The 25042-nt window shown below is 43.3% G+C and overlaps 2 protein-coding genes across 4 annotated transcripts; one reads left to right on the top strand and one right to left on the bottom strand.

Moving 5' to 3' along the window:
• Positions 1-1300: 1300 nt before the first annotated feature.
• On the bottom strand, positions 1301-8069 carry she (Src homology 2 domain containing E). Its single transcript, XM_047599752.1, has 6 exons — positions 7150-8069; positions 6360-6486; positions 4649-4903; positions 4042-4411; positions 2998-3117; positions 1301-2355 (listed from the first exon to the last, which is right to left on the bottom strand). The coding sequence occupies exons 1-6, from the start codon at positions 7594-7596 to the stop codon at positions 2163-2165; spliced, it is 1512 nt and encodes a 503-aa protein (XP_047455708.1). The 5' UTR covers positions 7597-8069; the 3' UTR covers positions 1301-2162.
• Positions 8070-9039: 970 nt separating this feature from the next.
• Positions 9040-23340, top strand: LOC125017020 (cingulin). Of its 3 annotated transcripts, none has more exons than XM_047599845.1 (21): positions 9040-9228; positions 14127-14937; positions 15048-15145; positions 15269-15338; positions 15455-15550; positions 16267-16388; positions 16573-16684; positions 16850-17062; positions 17444-17592; positions 17781-17807; positions 18412-18532; positions 18640-18852; positions 19047-19268; positions 19369-19617; positions 19749-19919; positions 20184-20345; positions 20468-20641; positions 20753-20871; positions 21122-21230; positions 21320-21483; positions 22026-23340. In XM_047599845.1, the coding sequence occupies exons 2-21, from the start codon at positions 14128-14130 to the stop codon at positions 22147-22149; spliced, it is 3525 nt and encodes a 1174-aa protein (XP_047455801.1). In that variant the 5' UTR covers positions 9040-9228; position 14127; the 3' UTR covers positions 22150-23340. The 3 variants fall into 3 exon arrangements, with proteins under 3 accessions (XP_047455801.1, XP_047455803.1, XP_047455802.1); XM_047599847.1 differs by having other exon boundaries at positions 15075-15145; XM_047599846.1 differs by lacking the exon at positions 17781-17807.
• Positions 23341-25042: the final 1702 nt, after the last annotated feature.

Below are 25042 nucleotides of genomic sequence, written 5' to 3' on the forward strand. Positions count from 1 at the left end.
ACACTGGTTTATAAAAAAAGAAAAAGTAAGATGATTTTTTTTTTTCACTCTACAGTCAAATCTGTGACCAAGAGAATTCAAACCAGCATTTAAGCATGTAGGCCAGATGAAACCTGAATTCTACTTTCACAAAAACAAAGTGACAAGCTCTGCAAAGTGGGCCCAGCACCCCAGGCCTCTTGTTTGTTTTGGCCTACTTTGTGATTTAATTAGACTAACCACAACAGATCACACTGCTGGAAGGAAGGGTGATAGTTAGCGGTGTCTGTTATTGTGCAACATTGCCATTTTTGGCACATTGGATAGTGAGGAAGCCAAGATTAGTGATCGCTCCTTAAGCGGAAGACCTGGGTTCAAGCTACGCTGAATTGAGCCTATGCCTTACTGGGCCTGTCTTTGATGTGTTTGTTCTTGAGTCAGTGCACTTTGACCCTTAGGAAGTGTTGTGCGATCCATAAAGCCCAACAAGTGTTTCAAGAGCTGACCAGGAAAGGCGTGGGTCTCTTTCCACTTAGTTGTTAATGTTTGGGTTTTACATCTTGTGAGTCTCCATTCACAAACCAAGCAGGCTATTCTGTGGGGGACCTACATGGCTTCTGTGGCTGCAATTATTCATAGCTCTTTTTACATGGCAGCCTGTCTCTCCTCCCTCATTCTCCTCGTCTCTCCTCCCTCTCATCGTTCCCCGTAGAGATGGCCGTACCTCACTCCATCTAATCACCATGGCAACTTGGTAATCCCTGAACAGAAAGAGTCTGACTCTCTTTCTCTCTCACACACACACACGCACGCACACACACACACACACACACGTGGGTGCACACGTTCACGCTTGTACGTGCAGTCCTGCTGTGTAAGAGATGATCCTGCAAACCAACACCCTGGTGTTTACTGGTAAGACGCATCTTACCATAAACACACGCTCCAGTGCATCATTGTGAGGATAAAGCTATTTTGTGAGCAGCTTTGTGTGTGTGTGTGTGTGTATGTGTGTGCGTGTTGGTTTGAATGCATCATGGTTTGGGTTGTGTGAGTTACTGCTGTTGGTGTGTGCACTATTTATATATGCATTTTGAGTGTGTGTCTGCTCAGGTTTGTCATTGTTTGTTTATCGCAAATGTGTGTGTGTGTGTGTCAGTAACTGATTTCACACTCAGGTCAGTGGTTTCACAGCTACAAAAGAAAAGCCAACACACTTTCTCTGGTTAGCTTCTCATCTCTGTTACTTTGCCTTTTTCCTTGAACCTTGCTTTTATTTCGCTGCTGGCGTGACCATGAAAAACACTGTTGGTTTTTTTCTCCAGTTAAAATGACTTTATTTTCTGAATAAATGTTTTACAACAACAATATACAGCTCGCAACATTGCGAGATTGACAAAAAAAAAAAAATCCGACGATATCCAACAACCATTTCATTACATTTTTAGGTTAAACAATGAATTCCCAGTAAAGTAAGGTAACTTTTCAGTCATACAATGAAATTGCAGTGAAAATGAGCCTTGTATTCACATATCTATTTGCACTCAAAAAAATTTGCTGACTGGCTACGCTGTAATGTTACAAGACCCCTCCCACTACACTAGCTCTAATCATCTAATCAATAAACCTCTTTCTCTTGATAGACAGAGTGGTTGGCAAATGAGTCCGATTTTCAGGACAGATCAATGTGCTGAATGACATGTCAGATGGATGAGTAAATATACTCCAATCAGCTGCATCGATCTCACAGGTCGAGCTTAACTGGAAGGTATGGTAATCCCGTAATTGATGATGTCAGCACCTTTGTGTATTCGTATCTCATAAGAAAATGATGAGCCTCATTCGAAGCCTACTTCAAATATCAAATTAATAAATGCAGTGCGCTATGTGTATCATTTCAGGTATTATAAAAGTCAATCCAAGTGTGTGTGCGCTGGTGTGTCGTTGTTGACTTAAGACTAAAAACAGTCAGCACAATAACCATGTGACGATGTCTATTGCAGTGTCTGATACTGACCACTAGGTCGTGCACGGAGGCGACACAAACGTATGAAGTTATAGTACACGAGACAATCCAAAGCAGCATATCTTCGTATTATGTGTGTACACTTGAGTCTCTGTGCATTTGTGTCTAAGTGTGTCACGCATGAGTCTGTGCATGTTTATCCGTCCTTCACTCATGTTCAGTGTTGCCTCGGCACAGGATGCTGCAGGGTCATGTGCTCGGCTCCAGTGAAAGGCAGCCTGTGCGTGCAGTAGTGGTAGACCAGCTCAGGGATATTGGAGAAGACGCAGCTACTCTGATCCAGCGTGTAGCCCAAGCCCTTACTGCCCTTAGTCTGGGCCACGATGATGTGCACACAACTCTGACTGGTCCTAATGCAAGAAGACAGAGAAAAAAGACACCAGATAAAATATATACCTACTGGATATTCACGTCGCCAGATGAGAAAATCAAGCAGCAGAGACCCACAGATGATGGAAACAGGAAACAGTATCTCTCCACAAATGAGGCTGTGTCTTTTCTGAGTTCAGTGGATGTGTAAATGGGGTTAATGATGTGGACTCTCAAATGAATGAGCAGCGTACAACAAATGTGCACTCAGGCGTATGAACACACACTCACACACAATGGCACCACAGGATTTCAGCCTTTATCCTAGAGAACCTGTTCCTGGCACGCTTGTTAGAAGTGTCTGCTCTACAAATGACATATTCACATGCATTAGCAGCTTAGAAGTTACGGCTACAATGGTAGCTACGGTAATGCCTCAAAAATAGCTAGATACCATGTCAGCACGCCTTCCTGTATTTAGTGGGACGCGTGTGCACTCATATTTAGGCTTTAAAATACACCAGGAGAGTGTTGACTGTCAGGACTGTCGAGTCAGCAGACAGGCTAAAGGATTATGATTGTGGTTCAGAAAAAGAAAAAGAAAAGAAAATAGCTATGTCTATAACTCTACACACGTTATATTGTACAGTGTCCATGCACCGCATGCAGATCTGCGCACTCACTTCAGAGCGATGGAGTATTTGCTGGTCCCTGATTCGCTGTCCCTCACCAAGAAGCTGGCTTCCTTGCAGCGCTGCAGCTGAGCCTCAGCCTGCTGCCGGCTCACGCTGCCATGGTACCAGCTTGGAGAGGCAGGGGGGAGGGAGAAGGGCATGGTGGAGACAGAGAGAGACATATAGCACAGTGACATATGGAGTTAAGTCAGGTGTCAAGTTAATGACGTGTGATAACATTGAGATAGAGAGAAAGAGACAATGACACGTGAGAAAGGAAACAGGCCAACAACGAGTTGCGGCAGTTGTAAACTGAACGGACAGGGATGTCGAAGGTGGACTTGGGCGGAACGCTGTATATAAAATGAACAAACGAAATGTATGTGGCTTTGTGGAGTGTCGAGTGAGGCCTGTTAGGACGCAAGGTGGTGCTGACAGTAGCTACGGGCAAAAGCCATATATAAACAGGCTCTGATGCCAGGAGGCAATCCACACTGACACAACACGAACAAATGGTGATTTGGGGTACATTCCCCCAGCGTCAAGCCTCATCTGAAAACAGAGGCTGTGATTAATGAGATGAGGGGGGAATGTTTAAAGTGAGGTTTCGATCTTTTCAATCAAGCCTCTCCTCAAGGTCATTCTCTTCAACCCAACGTTTACAGCGTGTTCTGCCCCTAGGAGCAGGCTGCAGGCTTCTGCTCCTGATAACAAATTGCCAGTTTCACTTAGAAATTTCTAATTGCTGTGGCCTCTGTATAATATGTCAGAATCTGGCCTCCATCACTTGCAGCCTGCACCGTATTTGACACTGAGGCTCATCGGGATAGATGTGTCTTCATTACTTTAGCTACAGCTACAACTGTTATTTACAGCTACAACTGAGTTATTTGATCTACCAAATATTAAAATATATGCCCATTTTGGTAATATGTTGATAACCATTTCCCTTTTTGGGAGGTTTTTAGATACTATAGTTCATCGTGTTGAATGCTTCTGACTCTAAACTCGAAGTGCCCATAGGACAGATAAGTATGTGTTCTCTCTGCTTACCTCTGCTTATCCAGTGGCAGGCTGGGGTCCATTTTTGGAGTCTCCCCATCCAGCGGGGCACAGGGGGAGGTAGGAGAAGGAGGGGAAAGTTTATTTGGGCTGGAGCAGGGTGACAGCTTGAGAGTGGGATAGGAAGGGGAGGACGGCGTGAGAGGGGAGAGTTTAAGAATAGGAGAGGACGGGAAGGAGGAGGAAGAAGAGGAGGACGACGGAGAAGAGGGGACTAGTGCTTTATGGTTCCAGTTCTTCTGCCTCAGGGTGTGTTGCTGCTGCTGCTGCTGTTGCTGCTGCTGCTGCTGCTGCTGCTGCTGGCGTCCAGAGGTCGAGCCGTTGTCTTTGCTGAGAGAACAATCCACCGCTTCAAACTGAGCTGTAGGAAGCAGGACAGACAATATCCACCTTTCATAATAAAATCCTATCCAAACATGCCAGAGATACCAAAGTAAACACATCTCTGGAAATTAATTCAGAAGGATTGTTTAGTTTCCTCTCTAAAGCAAACACAAAACTGTTGTGGTGTGTGCGCTGTACAAATACAACTCCTGGCATCCTTCCTCCACGCCCTAAACCCCCACCCTTCCCATCGTCCCTCTGTCCTTGTTTGTACCTGACAATGCTCTGACAATGTCCTCCTTTCTCCACTCCCAGGGCAGCTCGTACTCCCCGGCTGGACGCACATCGGACTCTGGTCTAGTGACAGGGATCCACACCCCCTCGCTGTCGCCCTCCAGTCCGCCTTCGTAGGGTGTGTCATAGATATTTGGGGGTGTGGGTATTCCCTCCTCTCCCTTCGCCTCCCTCTGGCCTCGGTCCAACAGGACACACACTTTGAGGAGGTCTTTGGAACCACGTCTGCGGACCTCTACAGTAGAATAAACATGTGATTAGCTGCTTATCAGCAGTGACACTAAGGATCACATGTACGTACTAAATGTAGCAGATAACAGCTTAAGACAAATGGAATAAGTACAATCAAGTTTACCTGGTTTAAATTATAATAATAAAAGATCATAAATGAATTCTTCAACTCTGTTTATGACAAGACAGATGTGCCTTAAAAATAATAGAATTCATTTTCATCACCAAGAGAAATAAAAAGTAACTGTTAAGAGAAACAGATTCCCCAAATTACTGTTCACTGCACTTTTCTTTCCACACTAATATTAACACTAATCATTTATTATATATCAGCTAGATTTCACAACGAAAAGCGTCATGTCAAAACCATCTGTATACGGTATTTGACACCATTAACATTTTCATTCACTTAATATTTTGAAACCTGTCTGTCAGCTGGCAACAAAAGACCTGCTTAACTGACGTGATCGCTTTTGCGCACAAATTATGAGTCAGCAAAAATCCATTGTGATTTACTGTCATTTTTTTTCTTCTTTTGGATGCCTGCTCTTTGAACACCTCTATTGTTTGGTTTGCTTTTGGGGAATTTGACTTGTGTTTCTCTACTGTCCGACAGGTAGTCTGTGTGTCTGCACTATTGTGTGACCAAACAATGGAGCTACAGGAAGAAAAGGTCAACACAGACGCTGATTGGCTGACTGACCAGGCCACTTCCTGACTGCTGGGAAATGATTGGGTGAAATGAAGGGGGGTGGGGGGTGTGTTCTCTGGGGTTTAGAGAAGAGGGGGAGTCTTTCAATTCTTGTCACACACAGGGGACCATAAAGTATTAGGTGTACGTGTCCATATCCGTATCCGTGTGTGTGTGTGTGTTGGGGAGGCATAAGGGCCAATGTCCTATCAAGAGAATGGGGCAAAGGAAACAGAGGCAGGAGACAGGAAGCTGGAAAAGGAAGCTGCACCCATTGTCCCTGCACAACAGTGTTACTGTAGCAACCGCCAGCGGGGAGGGAAGTCAGCGGAGGGGCCGAGGATCTAGTTTAGATCTAAGTCCCTTTAAAACGACAATCTACAGCGAGAGTGCGATAAAGTGAGTTTACGATGGTAAGATGAGTAACAAGTGACCACTGACTGGGCAGCATCATATACAAAGTGTGTTAGGAGGTAGAGAAATTAGGTTGTGTAGTCATGAGACAGACTGTAGTTTGGCTATGTCAGTCTAATGGATGAATACTAACATAAATCTCAACAACACTGGACATTTTGAAGGTTACTTTTTGAAAAGAATATCTCAAAATTCTGTGACCTTTTTACAGAACGTCAAATTCCAATTTGCATTTTAGGTTTTCTTTGGACATATTTTCGCTTCCATCCCGAGAGAAAACAGTCCAACAATTTAGAGTTATGATGTCAACGTCTCTAATGTAATTGACTCAATGCTGATTTGACCCGGCACTCACCCGTGATGATGACCTGGGCATCATAAGGTTCCATGTACCCGTCATTCACCCCTGCCCTCTCGGCCTCTCTCTGCTCCTTGGTTTTCTCTGCATCGAACGGATCAGCGTAGTCCTCCAGGATAATCAGCTATAAAGGGGGAAAAGCACAAAGCATTGCTGACCTGCTACCTTTTCAGCTGTTACATTTTTCCCAGGGATCACAGGGCAGACAGCAGGAGAGGGATGTGATGCACTACAGTGTGCAGTGCTGGTGTCCATGACTGAGTGACAAGTACTGGAGGGACAAGCGGAAATACTTGTGCAAAGAGGTCAACGCATTGTGTTTGCCTGTTTGATGTGACACAATGTAGTGAAACTGCATTGTCTTCCTTTGAGAGTGATGGAAACTGAATACAGGGTTATGCACTGAGGTGGGGTGAGGAAGCAAAAAGAAAAGCACTGACCTCAAGTCCTGAATATACATACATACATACATATTATATGCATTGTACTTCCTTTATATGGAACTGATACAGGGTTTTATAGTGTAATCAATAAAAAGCACTGATAAGTCTAATATTACATACATACATACATACATATATATATATATATATATATATATATAGATAGATAGATAGATAGATAGATAGATATATGTATATATATAGCTATGTACATTTTTGACTTTTTACCTGGATACTGCTATACATGCTTCCTAGGTTTTATTCTCACTTCAGTGTTTAAAGATATATGAAGATTAAAAGCTGGTGCCTGTTGATTGCATTAGATGTGGTTTCATGTTACTCACCGTTGTTTTAATGTCAGGCCTCCCCTTCTCGTTCTCTGGCTGCTTCTGTTCACTTGTCCCATTGCGTTTGGGGGTCTTGTCTTGTTTGTCCACTTTGATCATCCTGCTGATGTACGCCTGAGCCAAACTGGAGGTCCTGACCTGTCGGGTCTCCTCTGATGGCCCAGTCTCGATCTTGGAGTTCTTACGACCTTTTCCAGATGTGAGGCTATCCCAGACCGTCCCACCAGAGCTTGCGTTATTACGACCTAATTCTGTAGCCGAATTTTTTCTGTTTCTCCCTGCCAACAACCCTCCTACCCCTCCATCTTTACGCTGATTGCCTTTCAAGCTGTCTCGTGAAAACGAAGGTTTGGTTCGGGTTTGTGGACCCGACTCAGATGCCGAGCGGACCCTCTCATTTCCGTTCTTCAGGTTAATTGGGAAATCTCTGAACCACTTTGCCATGGCTACCAAAGTATTAACACTCACTTATTTTCAGGGTTAACAAAACGGTGGTCTCCCGCACTTTCTTGCATTGGCTGGTCCCTATAACTATCTTTGAGTCGTGCGCAACAGCTCCAACTTTACGCACACTTCCTTCGCTTGTGTCTCGGTTCAAATAAATTTGGTATGCAATTGTATCTTAATGCCCAAATTAAGCAGAGCCCACTTTACGATTCTGTGCGGATTCCCAGCGTCTGAAACTACCTGACAACTTCTTGCGCGTCTTGGAGCTCATTGGCCAGTGGCTCTTTGTTGCCGTCACCCTGCACCTGCAATAACAACTATCCCTGCAGTTTGAAAAGCAATTTCTGTAGAGCGTAGACTCGAAAGAACTGGAAGTTTTTCTTTACACCTAGTAGAGATCCCATTCCCGGAGCGTGCGATGATGCGTCCTGTCTGTCGACCAGGCGAAGTGTTGAGATGGAGAGGAAAGCTGGTGTGCGCAGACTGTCGCTGGGATTCTGGGGAGGAGCTGCTGTACGTGGGCGGAGTAGCCCAAGAGTTTTACTCTAGCAAAAATGAATTACAACTAAATGCAATGAAAACATTTAAATGTTATCAGTGGTTGGCCCAGTGCCAAGAGAAATCTGATAAATGGAACAGTTGAGTGTTCTTCTTGTGTTCAGTGCTACAATCGAAACCATATTTGTGGCCAACTCAGCTCTTTGTAGTTGTAACTTGAAAACATGTGCAATAAAAGTCTGAAAATGTATCTTTTTGTTTGATAATTTACTTAATGTGATGTGACGTTGTGAAATGCTCCTCATCACTCAATTTTCAGTGAGCTTATGGATTCACTAAATCTACTATTAATGATTCATTCATTTGAACTCCTATTTGAGCACCACTTTAACGTGTCCATAAGAGTCTAAAAACAAACAAGTTAAATCTGAATTATTCGATGTTAAAAACATCCAGTTTAAAGAAAGCAACAGTAACTACTTGTACCAGACTAATATGTTACAAGTTCCCTATCATCTACTTTTCCCAGATCTGTCCCATATTACTGGATTTCATTCACCGAAAGCTGAGGGTTAGTTTTAAGGGCATGGATGATGATGCTCTACCAGCTGGTAGATAGTTGCTCCACCTACTGGGAAACTGGAGTAACAGGCATATTGAGGAACCAGTCTGTATTCACGTCGGTTCGTCACTATTGCTGGAAAAGTGGTGAATTCCTGAGTCAGACCGGTGTTTTTTTTGTTTATTTGTGGCTGTAGTTAAAATACAGGTTTCTATTTTGAGTAAAAAGACAATAAAGCGGTCTCCAAACACAATGAATGACGGACGTTGAAATTCAACCAATAGCAAATGTGGTCCTTATTTGTAAGTCCCACCAACGTGTTGTCTCTGATCCAATCAGAGGGCTCCTTGTGGCGGGGCTGGGCGGGGCTGTTACATCTCTAACTAAAGGTAACAGGTTGCAGTCCCGGACCGACAGCGTAATGAACTTGTTGCTGCGGTAATTTGCGTAGCAACTATTTTTCCACCCACTTTCCGCGTTGGACATTGATGGATGTCTTTGAAGATATTTGAATTATTGTCGGCACGCGGCAGGCGAAGAGTTACAGAGGGATAAGTTCAGAGAAAGAGGTAACTTTACTCTTGTTTTTGGACGTCTCATAGACAAACGGCGAAACCAGACAGACACTAACTGTTACTTCTCTGACAGTTATTTGTAAGCTTTGCGCCAGGTTTTCTGCTGCTCTGTGGCCACTATTTATTAGTTTAAGTCAGGTATTTAGTAATTTATACAAGTATTGTGACGCTGTTTTTTTTCTTGAAGCCAGTTTAGCTTGATGGCTAACAATGTCTCGTAGGGAAGATGGGGACTAGTGCTACAAGCTAACGTTAGGATAACTTTTGGAGCTGCCTGCAATGTAATGTGAAATAAACAAGATAAATAAATGTGAGGAATGTTTAAGTTACAAGGTCGACATTATGCCTCTGTGTATTAAGGTCCTTTTAATGTCTGAGGAATTTGAAGTTAAGTTCGGGTTCTTTATAATATTTATGCCAAGATGAAGACGCAGTAAACACACACCTGTGGGACTTAATTATTTATTAATGGAAAAACCCTGCCCTGGGTTCAGACTGTGAGGCTGGCTGTGGCCATAATCACAATTGAATCAGGGTGCGTGGACAAATAGAAAAAAAATTACCAAACATTAACAGAAAGGTTGCTTTCGTATCTGTAATACAATCAGACGAAACTGATGACAGGTTCACGAAGCAACAGCAGATTATAGTGTTGGGAGTTAGGAAAGCAGACTACATTGTGTCATGAATGCCACAAATTATAGCACCGAGCATGCAAAACAGCACAATAAGGAATAATGTCTAACCTTGAACAAAGGTATTGGAGGTAAGATCCCATAAATCAGCCTCTCTCCTGTTGACTCACTCTCAGCCGGCGCGAGTGATAAGGACAAGTGTGAGGAATGTAGGGAAAAGGGAGGGCCTTTATTTATGTGCTGCTAATATGGTGTCATTTGTGTACTGTTCTGTAACGCTGAAGTCTTCCTTTGTTATGCCAATGAACTCCTTTGGGTTTGAAAAGAGGAATAAATGGCTGTTTGTCCGAGTGTGAAAGAGGAGCAGTGGAGAGTTTGGAGAGAGCGATATTGAGGGTCTGGTTTAAAGTCAAGAATGTAATGGAGATTGAGAGTACTCTGAGGATCGAGTGCCAGACAGAAACCGAGTGAGCGCCTCTTATCGCTGTTGCTCACACCCGCACGTTTCTATTCCCCAGGTTAAAACTTAATGATTCACTAGGAGGAAATAGGACAAAATAGTACATGCCGATTTTATGGGATGCCACGAAGACATCTCACGGATTTAGATAAATAATAAATCAGTCAGTCAGTTCAAATGAACGCAGATGGTTTAGTCATTGGGTGAATTTTTTTGCACGTTACGATGACTAACCTTTATAGTTTTATGATATTATCTTAACCAAACAAGCAACTGTGTTCAATTATATTTTGGAAGCCCGTGACAATGAATTGTGTTGTACCGATTCATGTTTCTATAATATTGACAACCCCATTTTAGTCAGTGGCCTACTCTAAATAACAGACACCCTTTAGTGTTTAATTCAATACAGTTTACCAGCACAGCAGCGCACATCCTCCAAAATGATCATAGAGTTGAATCAGACAGGCATGAAGGGGAATATTGTGTAGGACTGTGATATTAGCGTGATAGTTAGACTAGTCGTTTTCGCTACTGTGCCTAATGAACTGGCAAGTGAGTGCATTATTAAAATAATTTTAATTTGCTGGTCTGTTGGAAGTAGTAGCTGTGTCCTGATGCCCAAGTATCCTTTCAGCCCAAGTCATTTTCAGCCTTGGCCATTATCGCTAATGTATCAGTTTTAGGGCTGGCCAGGGAAGATGTGACCACGGGATGTGGACTCCAAGAGTCAGCAGAGGCCCTTGCATGATAAAAAAAAAAAAAAAATTGCTGCTGTTGTTTCACTTATCTTGTGAGGCACTGAAATATCGTAATTTTATTTTCCATTTCAGCTCGGCTCTTTACAGGGAAGCAGCTCTGATTCAATTTACTGTGCGAGAATTCAATTTGAGGCCAGAGGTAGAGGGCCCGTCAGCATAACGCTGCAGGGTGTAATGACTGGCAACAGTATCCAAAAGACCCAGATACAGCTGGGCAAGCACGCCTGAAAGAGCTGGTCTGTTGTTAAAGTCACTTTAGGTCACATCCTGATACAAGAGCAGTTTATAGCTCTGAATACTAGAGCTCCAGCTCTCATTGGTAGTAAATCTACCTATTATTCACACATTATTTGTTTGACCCATAAAATGGCAGATGTGGCTTAAGAACTTGTTTAATATCCTACTTTCAGTGTGTAATGATCTAGATTGTAAAGAGTTGTGTCATTGGATGTACAGCAACAGGCATATTGTTATTATAACTGACTCATTGTAATCAAATGATTTGTGAGGGAGGGAAAGAGAAGAGGGGATATTATAGCATTCTCGGGATTGCTGCCCTCATTTTCCGCCCCACATCAGCTGGACAATGGGATGAGTTCCCCTCACCCCTATCCCTCTTGGATCTGGCAGTGTGTCCTTCCTCTGTAGCAAATGAAAAATGAAGAAACAAAAACAGTCTGTTATATTACCAGTCGCGCAGACTCTACAGATAAATCATGTTCAGCAGGGCATGTTGCATTATGTGACAAACATTTTTTGACGTGTTGTTTGCAGGACACAGTCATCAGCGTGTGACATGTTGGCTTGACGTAGGTATGGAGGTAGTGGGCTGCAGACTTTCTGCTCAGCTTCACAAACGTGTTGTGACAAACGGTAACCAGAGGGGGAGAAAAATATTGACAAACTAGTAGGCCTGTCTACTCTCAAACCTTATGTGCCACAAGTACAAAGTTACCTTCAGAGGTCATTCATGTTAACTTGAGTCACTCCATTCACTGCGAGGCCAGACGTTACCTTCACTTTATCTTGCTTCTTACAATATCTTGGTTGGTTTATGTTGTGTCACACAGCTTACAAACCGGTATCAGCTTTAAGTAATGTACGAGTGCATGTGCGCATGCATGTGTTATGGTTACTTTTATAGGCTTGTTATGGTTACTTTTTGTGTGTTTGGAAGGGAGGGTTGTTCGCATGAACAGCTTGACTTTGGATTTTATCACGCGACACACTGATAAGAGAATAAAAGTGGCTATTTCTCGCTCTCTTCTTTACCCTCCCTTTTTGATTCCCAGCCCACTTTGTGTCTCACACCTCAGAAAGCTGTGGAGAGTAAGTGAAAGATTCACAGCGTAGGGGTCAGCAGGGAGTGCTGTAATAGTCCTAGTGTGAGTTTAATGAACCATACCGGTATAATGACATGGGATGGGCGTTACAATGTGAGCGAAGATGAGGCATAATCAGTCGACCGATGTATTATCTGGAATGTCCACGTCAGTTCTTTATTTATTATTTCCACTGAGTTTGTGACTAAACCTTCGCATAGGTGCAATCACCAGGAGCAGCATTTTAGAATTTGTCATCTTATCGGCACAATGGAAAAGGGGGGATTAGGGAGAGTAGAAAAAACAACATAATGTAGAACCTGCCCACAGTCAAGCTGATAAGTATCTGACTGAAAAACCTCCAAAGTTAGTAAAGGTTTTGTCAGGCCTCTGAAGGGGAAAGTGATATATGGGTGTGTGCTCTCAGGTTAATGACTAATGTAGTGAACCAAGGACAAAGTTCAGACAAGCAGTCAAGAACCAGAAACTCTTACTGCCTATAAATCTGAGGCATTTTATTCTCTGGGGGCTTTACACTTCAGGATTGCTTATGAATTAGTGTCTGCTGTCTTTGTATTCTTTAAGTTTTGCTACTGATTCTGATATTTATATTTAAATACTATACTATAGCACGTATAAACAAGTAGCCTTGATCTAGAGATATTTGTTTTAGACTCAGAAAGTTCTAACTAACAGGGATTTCCTTGAATTTCTGAAGTGCTTAGTGGAAGTTTGTGGACAGGTGGTCACCCTGGTCATCATTAATTAGTTTGTTCTGTGATAGTGAAATGTGTGAGGAGACCTCACAATGTCCTGCAAACTAAACTGGGCCGACCAAACCCTTTGTGCGCTGACAGACCCGCCGTAAACAGACCAAAGTGCAAACACTTGTTGTGGCTCACATTTTGGCTTCATGGACTAGTCCTCTAATAAATGACACCCTCCACATTTTTTGGGTTGATGTAGTGTCTTTTCTCTACAGAGCCTTGGAGAGCTCTCGGTATTGTTCTTCAGTTCTTTGGCTTTTCTATTGAAATCGGCGCAGGGAATAACCTGAATAAGATTAAAAAAACAAACAACAAAAAAAAAACAAGATACTTTTTACAGTTAAAATTTCCAGTATCTCATTGGTGCAACTTTTGTGAACAAACTTTATGACACAGTTTCTTAACGGCCTTAAATTTAGTTTGGTAAATCTTCTCCCATACATTGTATGACTATCATTTCCCTATAATTCTAATGCAAGATGTTGTATTGGTCTGGTTGGTTCTTCTGTGTCTAGATGTAAGGTTTTCAGTACTAGTCATTTCAGAGGGTCATCTTCTCATATAGTGTAACTATATCCGTTGACACGGACATCTCTTTTTGTCTTGTTGTATTTGGGTAGAGCTGAAAAGTACCTTTTTCTTTACTTTCCTTTTACAGCAAAGTAAAAAAAATCTGCCCTTTAAATGACCATTTGTTGTTTTATATGTTGTGGTGCTGGATCAAGGTGGTCACTAAATTCCAAATTGTGTCTATGATAAAAATGTATGTGGCTATGGCCATAATAAACTAAGTCTATCAAATGATTTTAGTCTAAAAATCACTAGACTTAAAAATAATGTGAGTTAATGCGCAGATGGAGCAAATAACCTGAACATCTCCTTTATTTGTGCCCTTAACACATGTGTTTTTCTCCTTCTTTTTCCCCTTTTTCCTCCTGTGGTACCAGCATGAGCACGTATTCTTCACGTCAGAGGACCATTGCGGACAATGGTGTTCAAGTCCGCGTCATCAATGATCTCCACGATTATGGTGGAGGCCAGCCCGGTCCCCATCCAAGAGCCAGGAACCCCTCCAAATACGGTGTCGCAGTCAGGGTGCAGGGTATCGCTGGCCAGCCATACGTGGTCCTGAAGGATGGAGAGAAGGGAGATTCATATGGGGTCCAGCTCAAGACCCCGTACCCCTATGGCTACAACAGCCTTCCCCGGAAGAACGAACAAGCGGAGCCAGGAATGCAGGGGCCAGATGTAGGAGGGGGGCAAGGAGGGGCATTACGTCGGGCTCAGTCCCACGGATCGCTCCTAGACAGGGATGACAATGACTTTCCAAACGATAGGAAGGCTGGTAGTTATTCGAATCTGGATGAAGAATTTGAAGGAAGGGGAGACAGAGAGCAGGCGTGGTATGGCAGTGAGAGAGAGGGGGGCGTTAACAGGAATATGTGGGATGGTTCATATCAGGCAGGGCACAGCAGATCACAGGAAGCACTGAGGGACGGCCGGTTATACGCTGACCCACCTCAACAAACAAATGAGAGACAGACCCCTGTGAACAGACTCATAAACAGGTTTGGTGGCGTTAACACTAGAGGCCCGCAGAGAGGTCCCCCACCTGCACAAGATCCCAGATCTTCTTTCGTCACCCCCAACCCCTACACCTCATCTCCACCAAACCAGAGCAGCTCGGGACACAGCCAGGGACCTGTCCCTAAAGGTCCTGGATACGCGCCGAATCAGTGGAGTTCAGTGGACTCACAAGTAAGAATTAGACTTTTTTTTCTGTTCATCGTGGCTGATTGTGTCACTGAGCTTCAAACAGCACAAAGCACGCAACATTGCAAGAGCAGTTTTCTGATCTATGTTCTAAGGTGACACCTGACCTTTTGCTGGACCAGGGTCAGAGTGCAGAGATGAGCAGTGAAGAGGAGCAGGCCATGAAGACTATATACAACATCCTCAGACAAGGGTACACACCTACATTATGGCTACTGGCATAACGTGACTTAGAAAACAGAGATTTCATTATTAGCTTCTTAAAACACAAATGAAGAGTAAAGATGTATCATATTTGTTCTTCTTTGTTTTCCAGGAGTAATGAGAATGATGCTGTCATCAAGCACAAAGTCAAGATCATCCTTCAGAACCTTCAGAGCCTAAAGGTTTGTTAGTTTTTGAATTTTGAATTAAATTATTGAACTTTGTCGTCTGCTAAGGTTTAATACAGAGACGGTTTACACGGATTTCTCCTCTTTCTCTCCCACCTTTTTGTTAACAGTCCAAAGAAAGCCCAAGGGATGACTGGACGAAAGAAAAGAGAGCGCTCGAGACAAAGATTGCTAATCTACAAATTGCCCTTCAGGAAGAAAGGAGGGTAAGTGGAGCAGAGAGAAAGACATGGGGAGCCAGATGAATCATGTGACTTTAAGTCTTAACAAAATATTTGTCCTTTTTGTTCTCCTTTTAACGTTCATGCTGGTATTTGTGTCACTTTTTAAAAGCGAGGATTAAAAACTTGTGCAGACAGTTTTTTTTTTTTTTGTGGTTACTGTAGTTCCTGTGTTTTGGCTGCTACCAAAGTATGTTAACATTCAGAACGTAACCTGCCAAATTATCCCGGCTCTAATTACATGGACCGCATCCAATGTAACACACACACACTGAAAGTCTTTGAGACGAGAGTAGTAACTGTCAAGTAAAGGAAACCGCTTCACTAACCAAATTGGTGGGTTGAGAAACTCGTCTCTGAGTCTTTATACTTTTTCAACAAAGGGCTGGGGGTTACTTCTAGTGTGCTTCTGATTAATCCTCAGATTAATCCTTAAAGCCCTCTAGTCTGGTCAGAGGTGCAGACACACAATAATCTAACTTCTATAATGACTCATTATATGCTGGTTTAAGAAAGCTGGGCATGTCTTAATCTCTAATAGCTCTTAAGAACTTAATCTGTTCTGCATATTGATCTGTGAGCAAATGCTAACCTGCTTCAACATTTTCTTTTTCTAAGAGCCCCTTGTTTACCTCAGCAGAGGCACCTGATGTCTTACGTTTCACCGCTCTCATTTATTCATCATGTCTATTTGTGTGTAGGGCTCTGTTAGCAATTCTGATCCCGTCCTGAAAGCTGAGCTGGAGTCCTGTCTGGATGAAAATCTGCAACTCCAGGAGATGCTGGACCGGAAGAAAAAGGAATTAAGTGACACACAATCAGAGTGAGGACACGGCAGCAAACTTACACTCCGACACACAGACGGGGCACGGTACTATTGTCCGTGACTGACGAGCGAGACAGTTTCATGAAACGTGCACTTGCTGTGGTTCAGTAACGAACAAGCGTGTCAGTCATTTGAATTGAATGAATCATTCACTAGTGTTTAATTAGCGCTTTTCTTACAGGCTGACTCAGCTGCGTATGGACAGGGAGAATGCAGAGACACGAGTGAGAGACATGGAGGACCAGCTGGCTGGGCTACAAGATGAACTGAGGAGAGAGAATGGCAGCAAGACGGTAGCCTAGACACAGAGTCACACAAGCACGATGACACATACAGGAATAATTAGTTTCACTGCTATATTATATTGTTTAAATAAACTCAGACGCAAATCTAGACTGTCTGCTTTCTAGGGATGTGTGAAATTAAAACACTATTGTGTGTGTTCCCCGTGTCTGCAGGACCTGATGTCTTGTCAAGGACAGCTGATGGAGGTGTGTCAGCTGAAACAGAAGCTGGAGGAAAACCTACGGCAGAGAGAGAGGGAGCTCACGGCTCTGAAAGGCGCTCTGAAGGAAGAGGTGGCGACGCACGACAAAGAGGTGGAAGTGCTCCGGGAGCAGTACAGGGCTGACATGGAGAAGCTCCGCAGCAGCATGGACCAGGTGTCTCAGGTGTGCAGCGCTCGCAGTAACCTGCTGAACAATGCTTTCTTTTGACACAACGTTTTCCATGTGCACGGTGCTGTGGATAAATGTGCACGTCACTTTGATTTTCCAATGAGGCCAAAATAACCCTAATGCAAACTAAATTACAGGAAGTCAGTTTATAGAGGAGTAGCTGCATGCAAAGTGCAGCGAGATCAGTGGGTGCTATGTCTGGATGCAGAGTCGTCAACGTTGTTCTTGCATGTTGAAAATTAACCTTTTTACATATAATCCCTTCTGTTGAAAATATGAATGGGTTCTCAGTGAAGTTGTTTAAAGTACACTCAAAACACGTGCTGTGAAATACCAGAGATTATTTTACAACGCTTTCTCAATTCTGCCACCTAGTCTCATGCTGGGATCGAGGCAGAACGGTTGCGTGTGAACGCGTCGGTTCGCACCCTGCAGCAGCAGCTGGAAGACTGTAGAGACGAGAGCAGCCACTGGATGGAGCAGTTTCACGCCACCAGGGACGAGCTTCGAACAACAAAACAAGAGTGAGTGTTTAGAAAGTCAACACTCACATAATTCACTAGGATTAATCATCTTTACCTAACGTGGATTTGCAGTTTCTAGATCTGGATTTTGTCCATCATCTTTTCATGGTTTCTCTTTGCACTTACACCACCACTATTGTGTTTTCCTTTCTCTCTCATTGGTCACTGTCTCTCTCCCTCTATGTCAGCGAGCCACCGAGCAACCCTGAAACACAGTGAGAGTCACTAATTAAACAGCGTTTGTGTTTAGATTTGCAGAGCTGTAGATGTGGCTAACTGTGCTAACAGCTGTGTCAGTGTCGTGTCAAGGCCATTCACACTCCGTTCACATAGCTCATGGCTTTTAGCTCCAATCGATTGCTTGTGTCTAAGTGTGTGTATGACACAACATCAGATATCGGATCATACTGAATCGTTAGTGCCAGTGTGAATGTGGGCTGTAGTGTGGTTGAACACAAAGAAGGCTTAATACCAGTACCACTATGGAGCATCAGGAAATTATATTTTTACATTCTCCATTGTGGATTTAATGACTATATGCAACTCATTATGTAAACAGAAACTGAAGTGGAGTGCTGGATGGTCTTATATTTGTCTGTGTTTAGCAAAAACATATTGTAGACGTTTTAGCTTTTTTGTTGTGTTTTGTACGTGTTGTTTGAATATTAAATAATGACTTACTTGCTCTACATCATTATCATTTATGTTTTCTTGTCATGATTCAGTTATACAGTCCAGCTGCTGTTGGTCAGATGATGATGCAGCACCTAGAATAATCACATATTTAAATGAGAGTGGTTCCCTGTGTACATTTTTCAGACTTCTGCAAACCCGTCTGGAGAAAGAGGAGTTTGAGGAGGAACTAAAAGAGCTCCAGGAGAAGGTGACAACCATGAAAAAACAGATACCAGACCCTCAACAGGCACAGAGTGCCAACCAGGTGCAGTAAACATTCACTAAACTCATCATCATAGATGCACTGGTGAATTTTATTTGAACAAAAATAACACCCTAACCTGGTAATTGTTACATTGTAAACATTTCCAGGAGCTCCAGCGATGCAATGCTGATCTGCAGAAGACCAAGTCTGATCTGGAGAAGCAGAGGACGGAGTTTGATAAAAAGGTCATGGAAGTCATCGCCATGAAAAAAGCTCACCAGAACCAGGAGGCTGAAATGAAGTATGAAATTGACAGACTAAAGGACCAACTCCAGAAGGCCAAAGAGGACTTTGCCAAGGCACAGGAGAAAAATAAACAGGTCGGTTTAAGCTCACAGTGAGGGACCGAAACAATGTAAAGCAATCATTTAAAATCTTTTTAAATAAAGTAGATTTAACCTGCTAACCTAGACTTGTGTAAGTGATAGTTTTTTTGTAGATAGGATAATGCCACTGAGATTTTAATTATTCTAAGAGAACTTGTTCTGACCTTCACTTGGCTTCCTGCCTGTAGCTTCCAGACCCAGCTGCCATGGCAGAGCTGCAGCAGAAGCTTGACGGGGCGCAGAGTGAAGCTAGCCAGCTCAAAGAGAAACTCTCAGCAGCTCAGGAGGAACTTGAGAACAGTAAAACACGTCTGAGCAGAGCTCAGACGGATATTAACTCACTTGAAGAAGCCCAGCAGGAGCAGAAGGACGCCAACGCTCGACTTAAAGACAAACTTTCCAGACTAGAGGTAAAGTTGCACACAACAATATATCCAGCTCACTGTGTCAGATAACCCAGGAAGCGGTGGACATTCAAGCATAATTGTATTTCCTCTGTGGTTTACTCAGGCTCAGCTGCAGAGCAATGCTACAGAGAGCTCAGAGGCAGAGCTCGCCCTCCACACTGAGGTGAGAGGTCTGCGATCTGAACTAGATGAGGCCAAGAGAAAAGCTTCCAGACTAAGCCAGGAGCATCGTGAACTCAGCCTGCGCCTGGAGGATACAGAAAAGGACAAGGAGTCGCTCAAACAGACCGTCAGCCAGCTGGAAGAGGCCAAACGACAGCAGGAGAAAGCGCTGGAGAAGCTCAACAAAGAAGTAAGCATAGATGATACCTGTGCAGTTAATCTAAATGTCCCGCGCCTGGATCGTTCTCACTGTGCCCTGGAGAATACAGCGCAATACTATGACTCTCTTTTTGTTTTGTCCCGTCTCCCTCCCTCCATCAGCATGAGTCTCTCACCGCGTCCTCAAAAGAGGAAAGTCAGGCTCTCAAGGCTCAGCTGGAGGAACAGAGAGACAGAGCACGCAAGGAAATGCAAGAGGTGCAACGTCAAGGAAATGATGCTCAGTCTGAGCTGGAAAGAAGCCGTGCAAATCTAAGGAGGCTGGAGGAAGAGGTGTGTGCATATGCATCAAATATTTAAATGCTTAAATGCTCATCTCGTCTTCTAGCACCACTTATCCTCACTGGGGCCGTGGGGTCGCTGGAGTCTATCCCAGCTGTCCTCATAATGCTCATGCTGCTAACAATACTAATAATAATAATAATGGGAGGGCTTGCTAATGCTATATTCATGTGACTGTGTGATATGACATGCAAAACTACACATGATGAACAGTCAGAGTGGTTTTACAGTTTCTAATATAATACATTTATTTAGGTGGCACGACAGAAGAAGGAGCTTCTGCTTGTGTCTGAGGAGAGAGACAACCACCAGCTGGATAAAGAGCTTCTCACCAACAGACTGCGCCACCTTGAGGGCGAGATTGAGACCAGCAAAAACAGCCAAAATGAGAAAACCCGGGAGGTTCGTCTCTTAGAGGTAAGACGCTCATCTGCTGGCTTCCTTACGTGTGATACATTTTTAAATCTGGAAAACATCAGTTATTGTTTAAAGGTTTGGCTCGGTGACACTGACTTTTGCTCTCTCGTTGGCTCCGTCAGGACAAGCTGAAACGAGTGGAGATGGAGCTGGACGAGGAGAAGGGCAGCGTGGAGATGCTGACAGACCGAGTCGCCAGGAGCAGAGACCAGATCGATCAGCTCCGCTCTGAGCTCATGCAGGAGAGATCGTCCAAACAGGACCTGGAGCTGGACAAGAACGCCATGGAGAGACATGTATGTCCACATTCACCTCCGCTGTGATCATCAGTGTTTGAACACTTCTTTCTGGCTGCTGACACTTTGCTTTCAAGAATTGTTGACCTTCTGTTCTGTCTTTTGGCACAGCTGAAAGAGCTGAGAAGCCGCGTGGCCGACATGGAGGGCCAGTCCCGCTCCTCAGCTGGAGTCTCTCAGCTGGAAAACAAGATCCAGGAGTTGGAAGAACGACTGCGCAGTGAAGAAAGGTACAGTGCAGTAGAGTCTTTTTCTGACAAGTAAATGTCTTAGTTTTTCTACTAAAATAAAATATTAGATAATGTTTTTGTGCTAAACTCCAGTGTAGATTTTCTACACTTTTGTTAGATGTAACATCAAGCAAGAAAGTTTACTACAACTACAAAGCAGCTACACATCTGTTATGAGTGAACAAGTTGCTCAAGAGTTACTCATTAAGATGTTCGTCATGTCTTAATGTTTTATTTTTGTGTCCTAAAGAGAGAAGAACTCGATGCTGGGATCCCAGCGTCGCCTGGAGAGGAAACTAAAAGATCTCAGCATGACGCTGGATGAGGAGAGACACACTCACACTGAGCAGAAGGACCAGGTACAACCAGTCACCATGTGCTGAATATTAACATCGAAATCTAATCAGAAACGTGGGGATACATGTAAAAATCCTCTCCTGTGTTACAGCTTTCTCTGAGAGTGAAGGCTCTGAAGAGGCAGGTGGATGAAGGAGAGACGGAGCTGGAGAGGATAGATGCACTGAGGAGAAAAGCTCAGAGAGACGCGGAGGAACAGATGGAGCTCAAAGACGCATTACAGGCCAGAGTCACAGCTCTGGAAACTGAGCTAAAGTAAGTCATTTTTTTTTTCAGTTTCTCTTCCCATTGGTTATTCACTGTAAAGTTTCCAATTATGCAAGACTCTTCCTGGCAGCCATATAATCAGAGCAGTATTTTGTGAATCACCACGTCCAACTCCTTAGCGTTTCAATGACGCCAGTATTACTGAATCCAGATTCTTTAGCTGTGACACACAGATGCAGACACCTGCTAGAGATTCACACAAACTCCCTGAGGCGCAGTATTTCACAGTGATGTGTGTAAAACATACCGGCAATCACCCACGTGTGACGAGGGTAATTCATTAAAGTAAAACGGCGCATTACTCACTACGCATTACCACGGGGGAAATCAAATTACAAACATGCTCCAGCTCGTACCGAGACAATGTTGTTTCCTCATGGCATCAGCAGAGGGAGCACTGTGACCACCACTTTCAGGATGATGACAGTTGACTGTGAAGACAGACCGAAGAGGAACTAAAATAGTTGTCGGAGTCTTGCGAATATAATTACTGACAGTAACAGCGGATATGTTGATGTTATGTCTCCCAGGAGGAAAACTCAGCGCCCAGTTTTGGATTCGGCCCTCAGTTCAGACGACGACGACAGCCTGTACGACTCCTCCACCATCACCTCCATCCTCACCGAGAGCAACCTCCAGACCAGCTCGTGTTAAAGCAGCACGTCAGGAGCAGGACATGGGTGGGAAAATATAACACTGCCAAGACCGAAGGGAAGCACAGACTAGTAGTGGGTGGGAGGAAAGCCAAAAGGCAGAATGGTGTGCACTACAGACAAGGGTGGGGTACGGGGACCAGAGTGGTTAACGATATATTGTAAAGGTCACTTAGAGAATGGTTTTGCACACCAGAGTGAATGGAAGGAAACAAAACATCCTCAGCATTTCAGGGAATTTCCTTCAGTCCATACAGATGTTCAGCTTCATTTCATGCACATGGTGCAGCTCCCATCATAGAGCATTACACAAGGTACTCTTATAACATAGACATAATATACCTCTTGAGTCATTGGTACAAATTCTGACCATTTCAGGGGCGAGACCCTCGGCCAAGCACTTAACATTAGCAACACTGGCTCTGTCCTCACTATTCCTCGTCATTTCATGTGTGAACAGTTTACACGTCGTCACCTGACTGAAGAAAACTGCTGAAAACCAAATGGTGACACTGAGCCGATAATGACAGCCACAAGGCCCTCGGAACAATATTACACTTAGTTCTTATGCTAAATATATACTGTAGGTGGTTCTTACTGAGTAAAAGCTGTTCTTTGTTCACTGCAAACACAGTAAATATTCTTTGTGTATATTTTTAGCTGTGGAATTGTATGTGTCCTATTCCTGGAGCTAGTTTGAGATACGAGTTTACTCCCGTCCTGTTTAAAAAAAGAAAAAGAAAAAAAAAGAAAAGAAAAATCACAAAATGACAAATACACTTCACATGAAGTGTATTTGTTGAAGCTGCACATTTTCTATGCCTTCCCTCTTATGAACACTGTCATTTAATAACAAAGCCTTAAAACTTAATAACTTAATTAATTGATTAATTAAGTAAAAATACTATTAATTAAAATGTTTAATTGTATTTAACATTTGTAGACTTACGTGGAGCTGATTGTGTAAACAGTATGAACACTCAGATGAAGTTAAAATTTGTTTTACATTTTCAGAAATGTAAAAATTGTCCTTGTCGTACTCATGGTACTGAAAAAGATTGTTTCCTTGTGATGAATTTAAAGATAATCGTTGACCGGAATAATTTCACACATGCTGTACCTGAACAAATAGATCTTTTTTTTTTTCTATTACATGATTTAGCAAAAATAAATCTATGGAATTTATTGATAATAACTTAGTCCTGTCATAACTGGATTTGAAGTAAATGTTTGTACTGCACAGCTTGCTTTGGCACATTTCAGAGTGTATGCTTCATTTTCCTGAGAATTGGCATTTAGCTAGAAGAGTCGAGCGTCTGGCATTTTCCCAGCTGAGAATGAGTTCGTAAGATAAATACCTAACCTGCTTTGGTAAGTTTCTCGGGAAGGTCAGCTGACTTCTTTGGAAGCGATCGCTGCTGAAGAAAGTCAATTAATGCTTTCACCCAGATACATCACCGCGCCACACTGCTCGGAACAAGTCCGCTTCAGAATAATGGGTTAATAAAGAGTTCATTATTTGTTGGCTTATGTAACAATGAGAAATATTTCTTTGAAGTACAATAACCCAACAAACAAACCTTTTCACTGGTAACCAGTTGGCAGACGCTTACTATTTAAAAAGATAGAAGGTGATAGGGCGGGGGTCACATTTTTTTTTTGTTTTTGCAAGACACCCCACTTGCTCCCTGAAGTAGACGCTGAATTCCATGGCACGGTATGAGCTTAAGCATGTAATGTTTATTATTGCTGGCAAAATCAATAACGCTAAAGGACATTCAATGCATTCCTAGTGCCTATTCAGTCCGTTCTAGTCTGTTTACAGCATTGAAAAGAAAAAGCTGTAAACACTGGCAGCGGCTTAAATTACTTTCTTTTGTACAGACGAGTTGCTGAAGGTTGACTGCAGCACTTGTGGTTCACCAATATAAGGTGCAGGGTGAACTATCTGCCCTCTGTGGACATGATGCTGTTTATAATGACCCAAAAGAAATCCGCTCCTGTATATTTAGCTTGTTGCAGAGGCCTGTGTTGTTCTTGGAAAAGAGTTTTTGTTCATTACATGGGGCAGACTCATCTCGGTCAGTGTGTTGACACAAGGGGAAGGGGTTCCTGTTTGTGGACACACATGCATGTGATTGTTACAGAGCTGGATAAATGCCAAACCATGCAGAAAGTCAAGGTAACTACAGAAAGATATACGTGAAATTCTGACCGTGAGTGAGCTGATGGTGCGTAGATCAACGCACTATAATTATGACGTCCCTTTTACAATCGGTCTCATCTAATTGTCTGCAAAAATAAATCTGGTTAATCTTTTTTTAGAAATCACCTTCTGTGTCAGCACACTTCGTTGTCGACGCGTTCACAGAAGCCTCTTTGTTCACTGGTCCTGGCCTGGGGAGGCAGGAAAATGTCCACCTTGGCCTCACACCTGATAGATTTAAGACGGATGAACGGCGTGTGTTTGACGAGGCTCTAAACAGTGTGAACGGGATCAAGATGTGAAGTGCGGGCTGCCAGTGGCACGGTGGGTATAGTGCGGTGATGGATGCCAGGAGCACCGCAGGGCGAGGCGCGTCAGGAATGCGCGAGGTCAGATGGGATCCATGTGAAAATAGTTTCGTGGAAACTACAGAATTACAATTTGTTGAAGCCTGATGCAAGAAGATGATTAGTATTCCTGTCACACCTCCAGCTGTCAATCCACCTCATTTCCTAATTTCACGTACAAAGAATAAATGAATGTCTTTAATCCTTGTGACTAAACACTTTTGTGGCTTCAGGAGTTTGTTTTTGCTACGTTTTGACAGGAGAAGAAAGTTAGCACCCTGGAGGGACGCTTCGCCAACTCCTCTGGTTAATCGTGTGTTTAGATCCTATTTGGCACGTTG

This window comes from Mugil cephalus, chromosome 11 (genome assembly GCF_022458985.1).
Source record: "Mugil cephalus isolate CIBA_MC_2020 chromosome 11, CIBA_Mcephalus_1.1, whole genome shotgun sequence".
In the NCBI taxonomy this organism is placed as follows: domain Eukaryota; kingdom Metazoa; phylum Chordata; class Actinopteri; order Mugiliformes; family Mugilidae; genus Mugil; species Mugil cephalus.

Bases quoted from the DNA above. Each gene is read 5' to 3' on its own strand.
- she (XM_047599752.1), bottom strand. From the start codon at position 7,596: ATGGCAAAGTGGTTCAGAGATTTCCCAATTAACCTGAAGAACGGAAAT. The intron at 6,487-7,149 runs GTGAGTAACATG...CCCCCTTTATAG, and splicing joins GGCCTGACATTAAAACAACG to CTGATTATCCTGGAGGACTA. The intron at 2,356-2,997 runs GTGAGTGCGCAG...TTCTTGCATTAG, and splicing joins AAATACTCCATCGCTCTGAA to GACCAGTCAGAGTTGTGTGC.
- LOC125017020 (XM_047599845.1), top strand. From the start codon at position 14,128: ATGAGCACGTATTCTTCACGTCAGAGGACCATTGCGGACAATGGTGTT. The intron at 16,685-16,849 runs GTAGCCTAGACA...CCGTGTCTGCAG, and splicing joins GAGAGAATGGCAGCAAGACG to GACCTGATGTCTTGTCAAGG. The intron at 21,231-21,319 runs GTACAACCAGTC...CCTGTGTTACAG, and splicing joins ACACTGAGCAGAAGGACCAG to CTTTCTCTGAGAGTGAAGGC.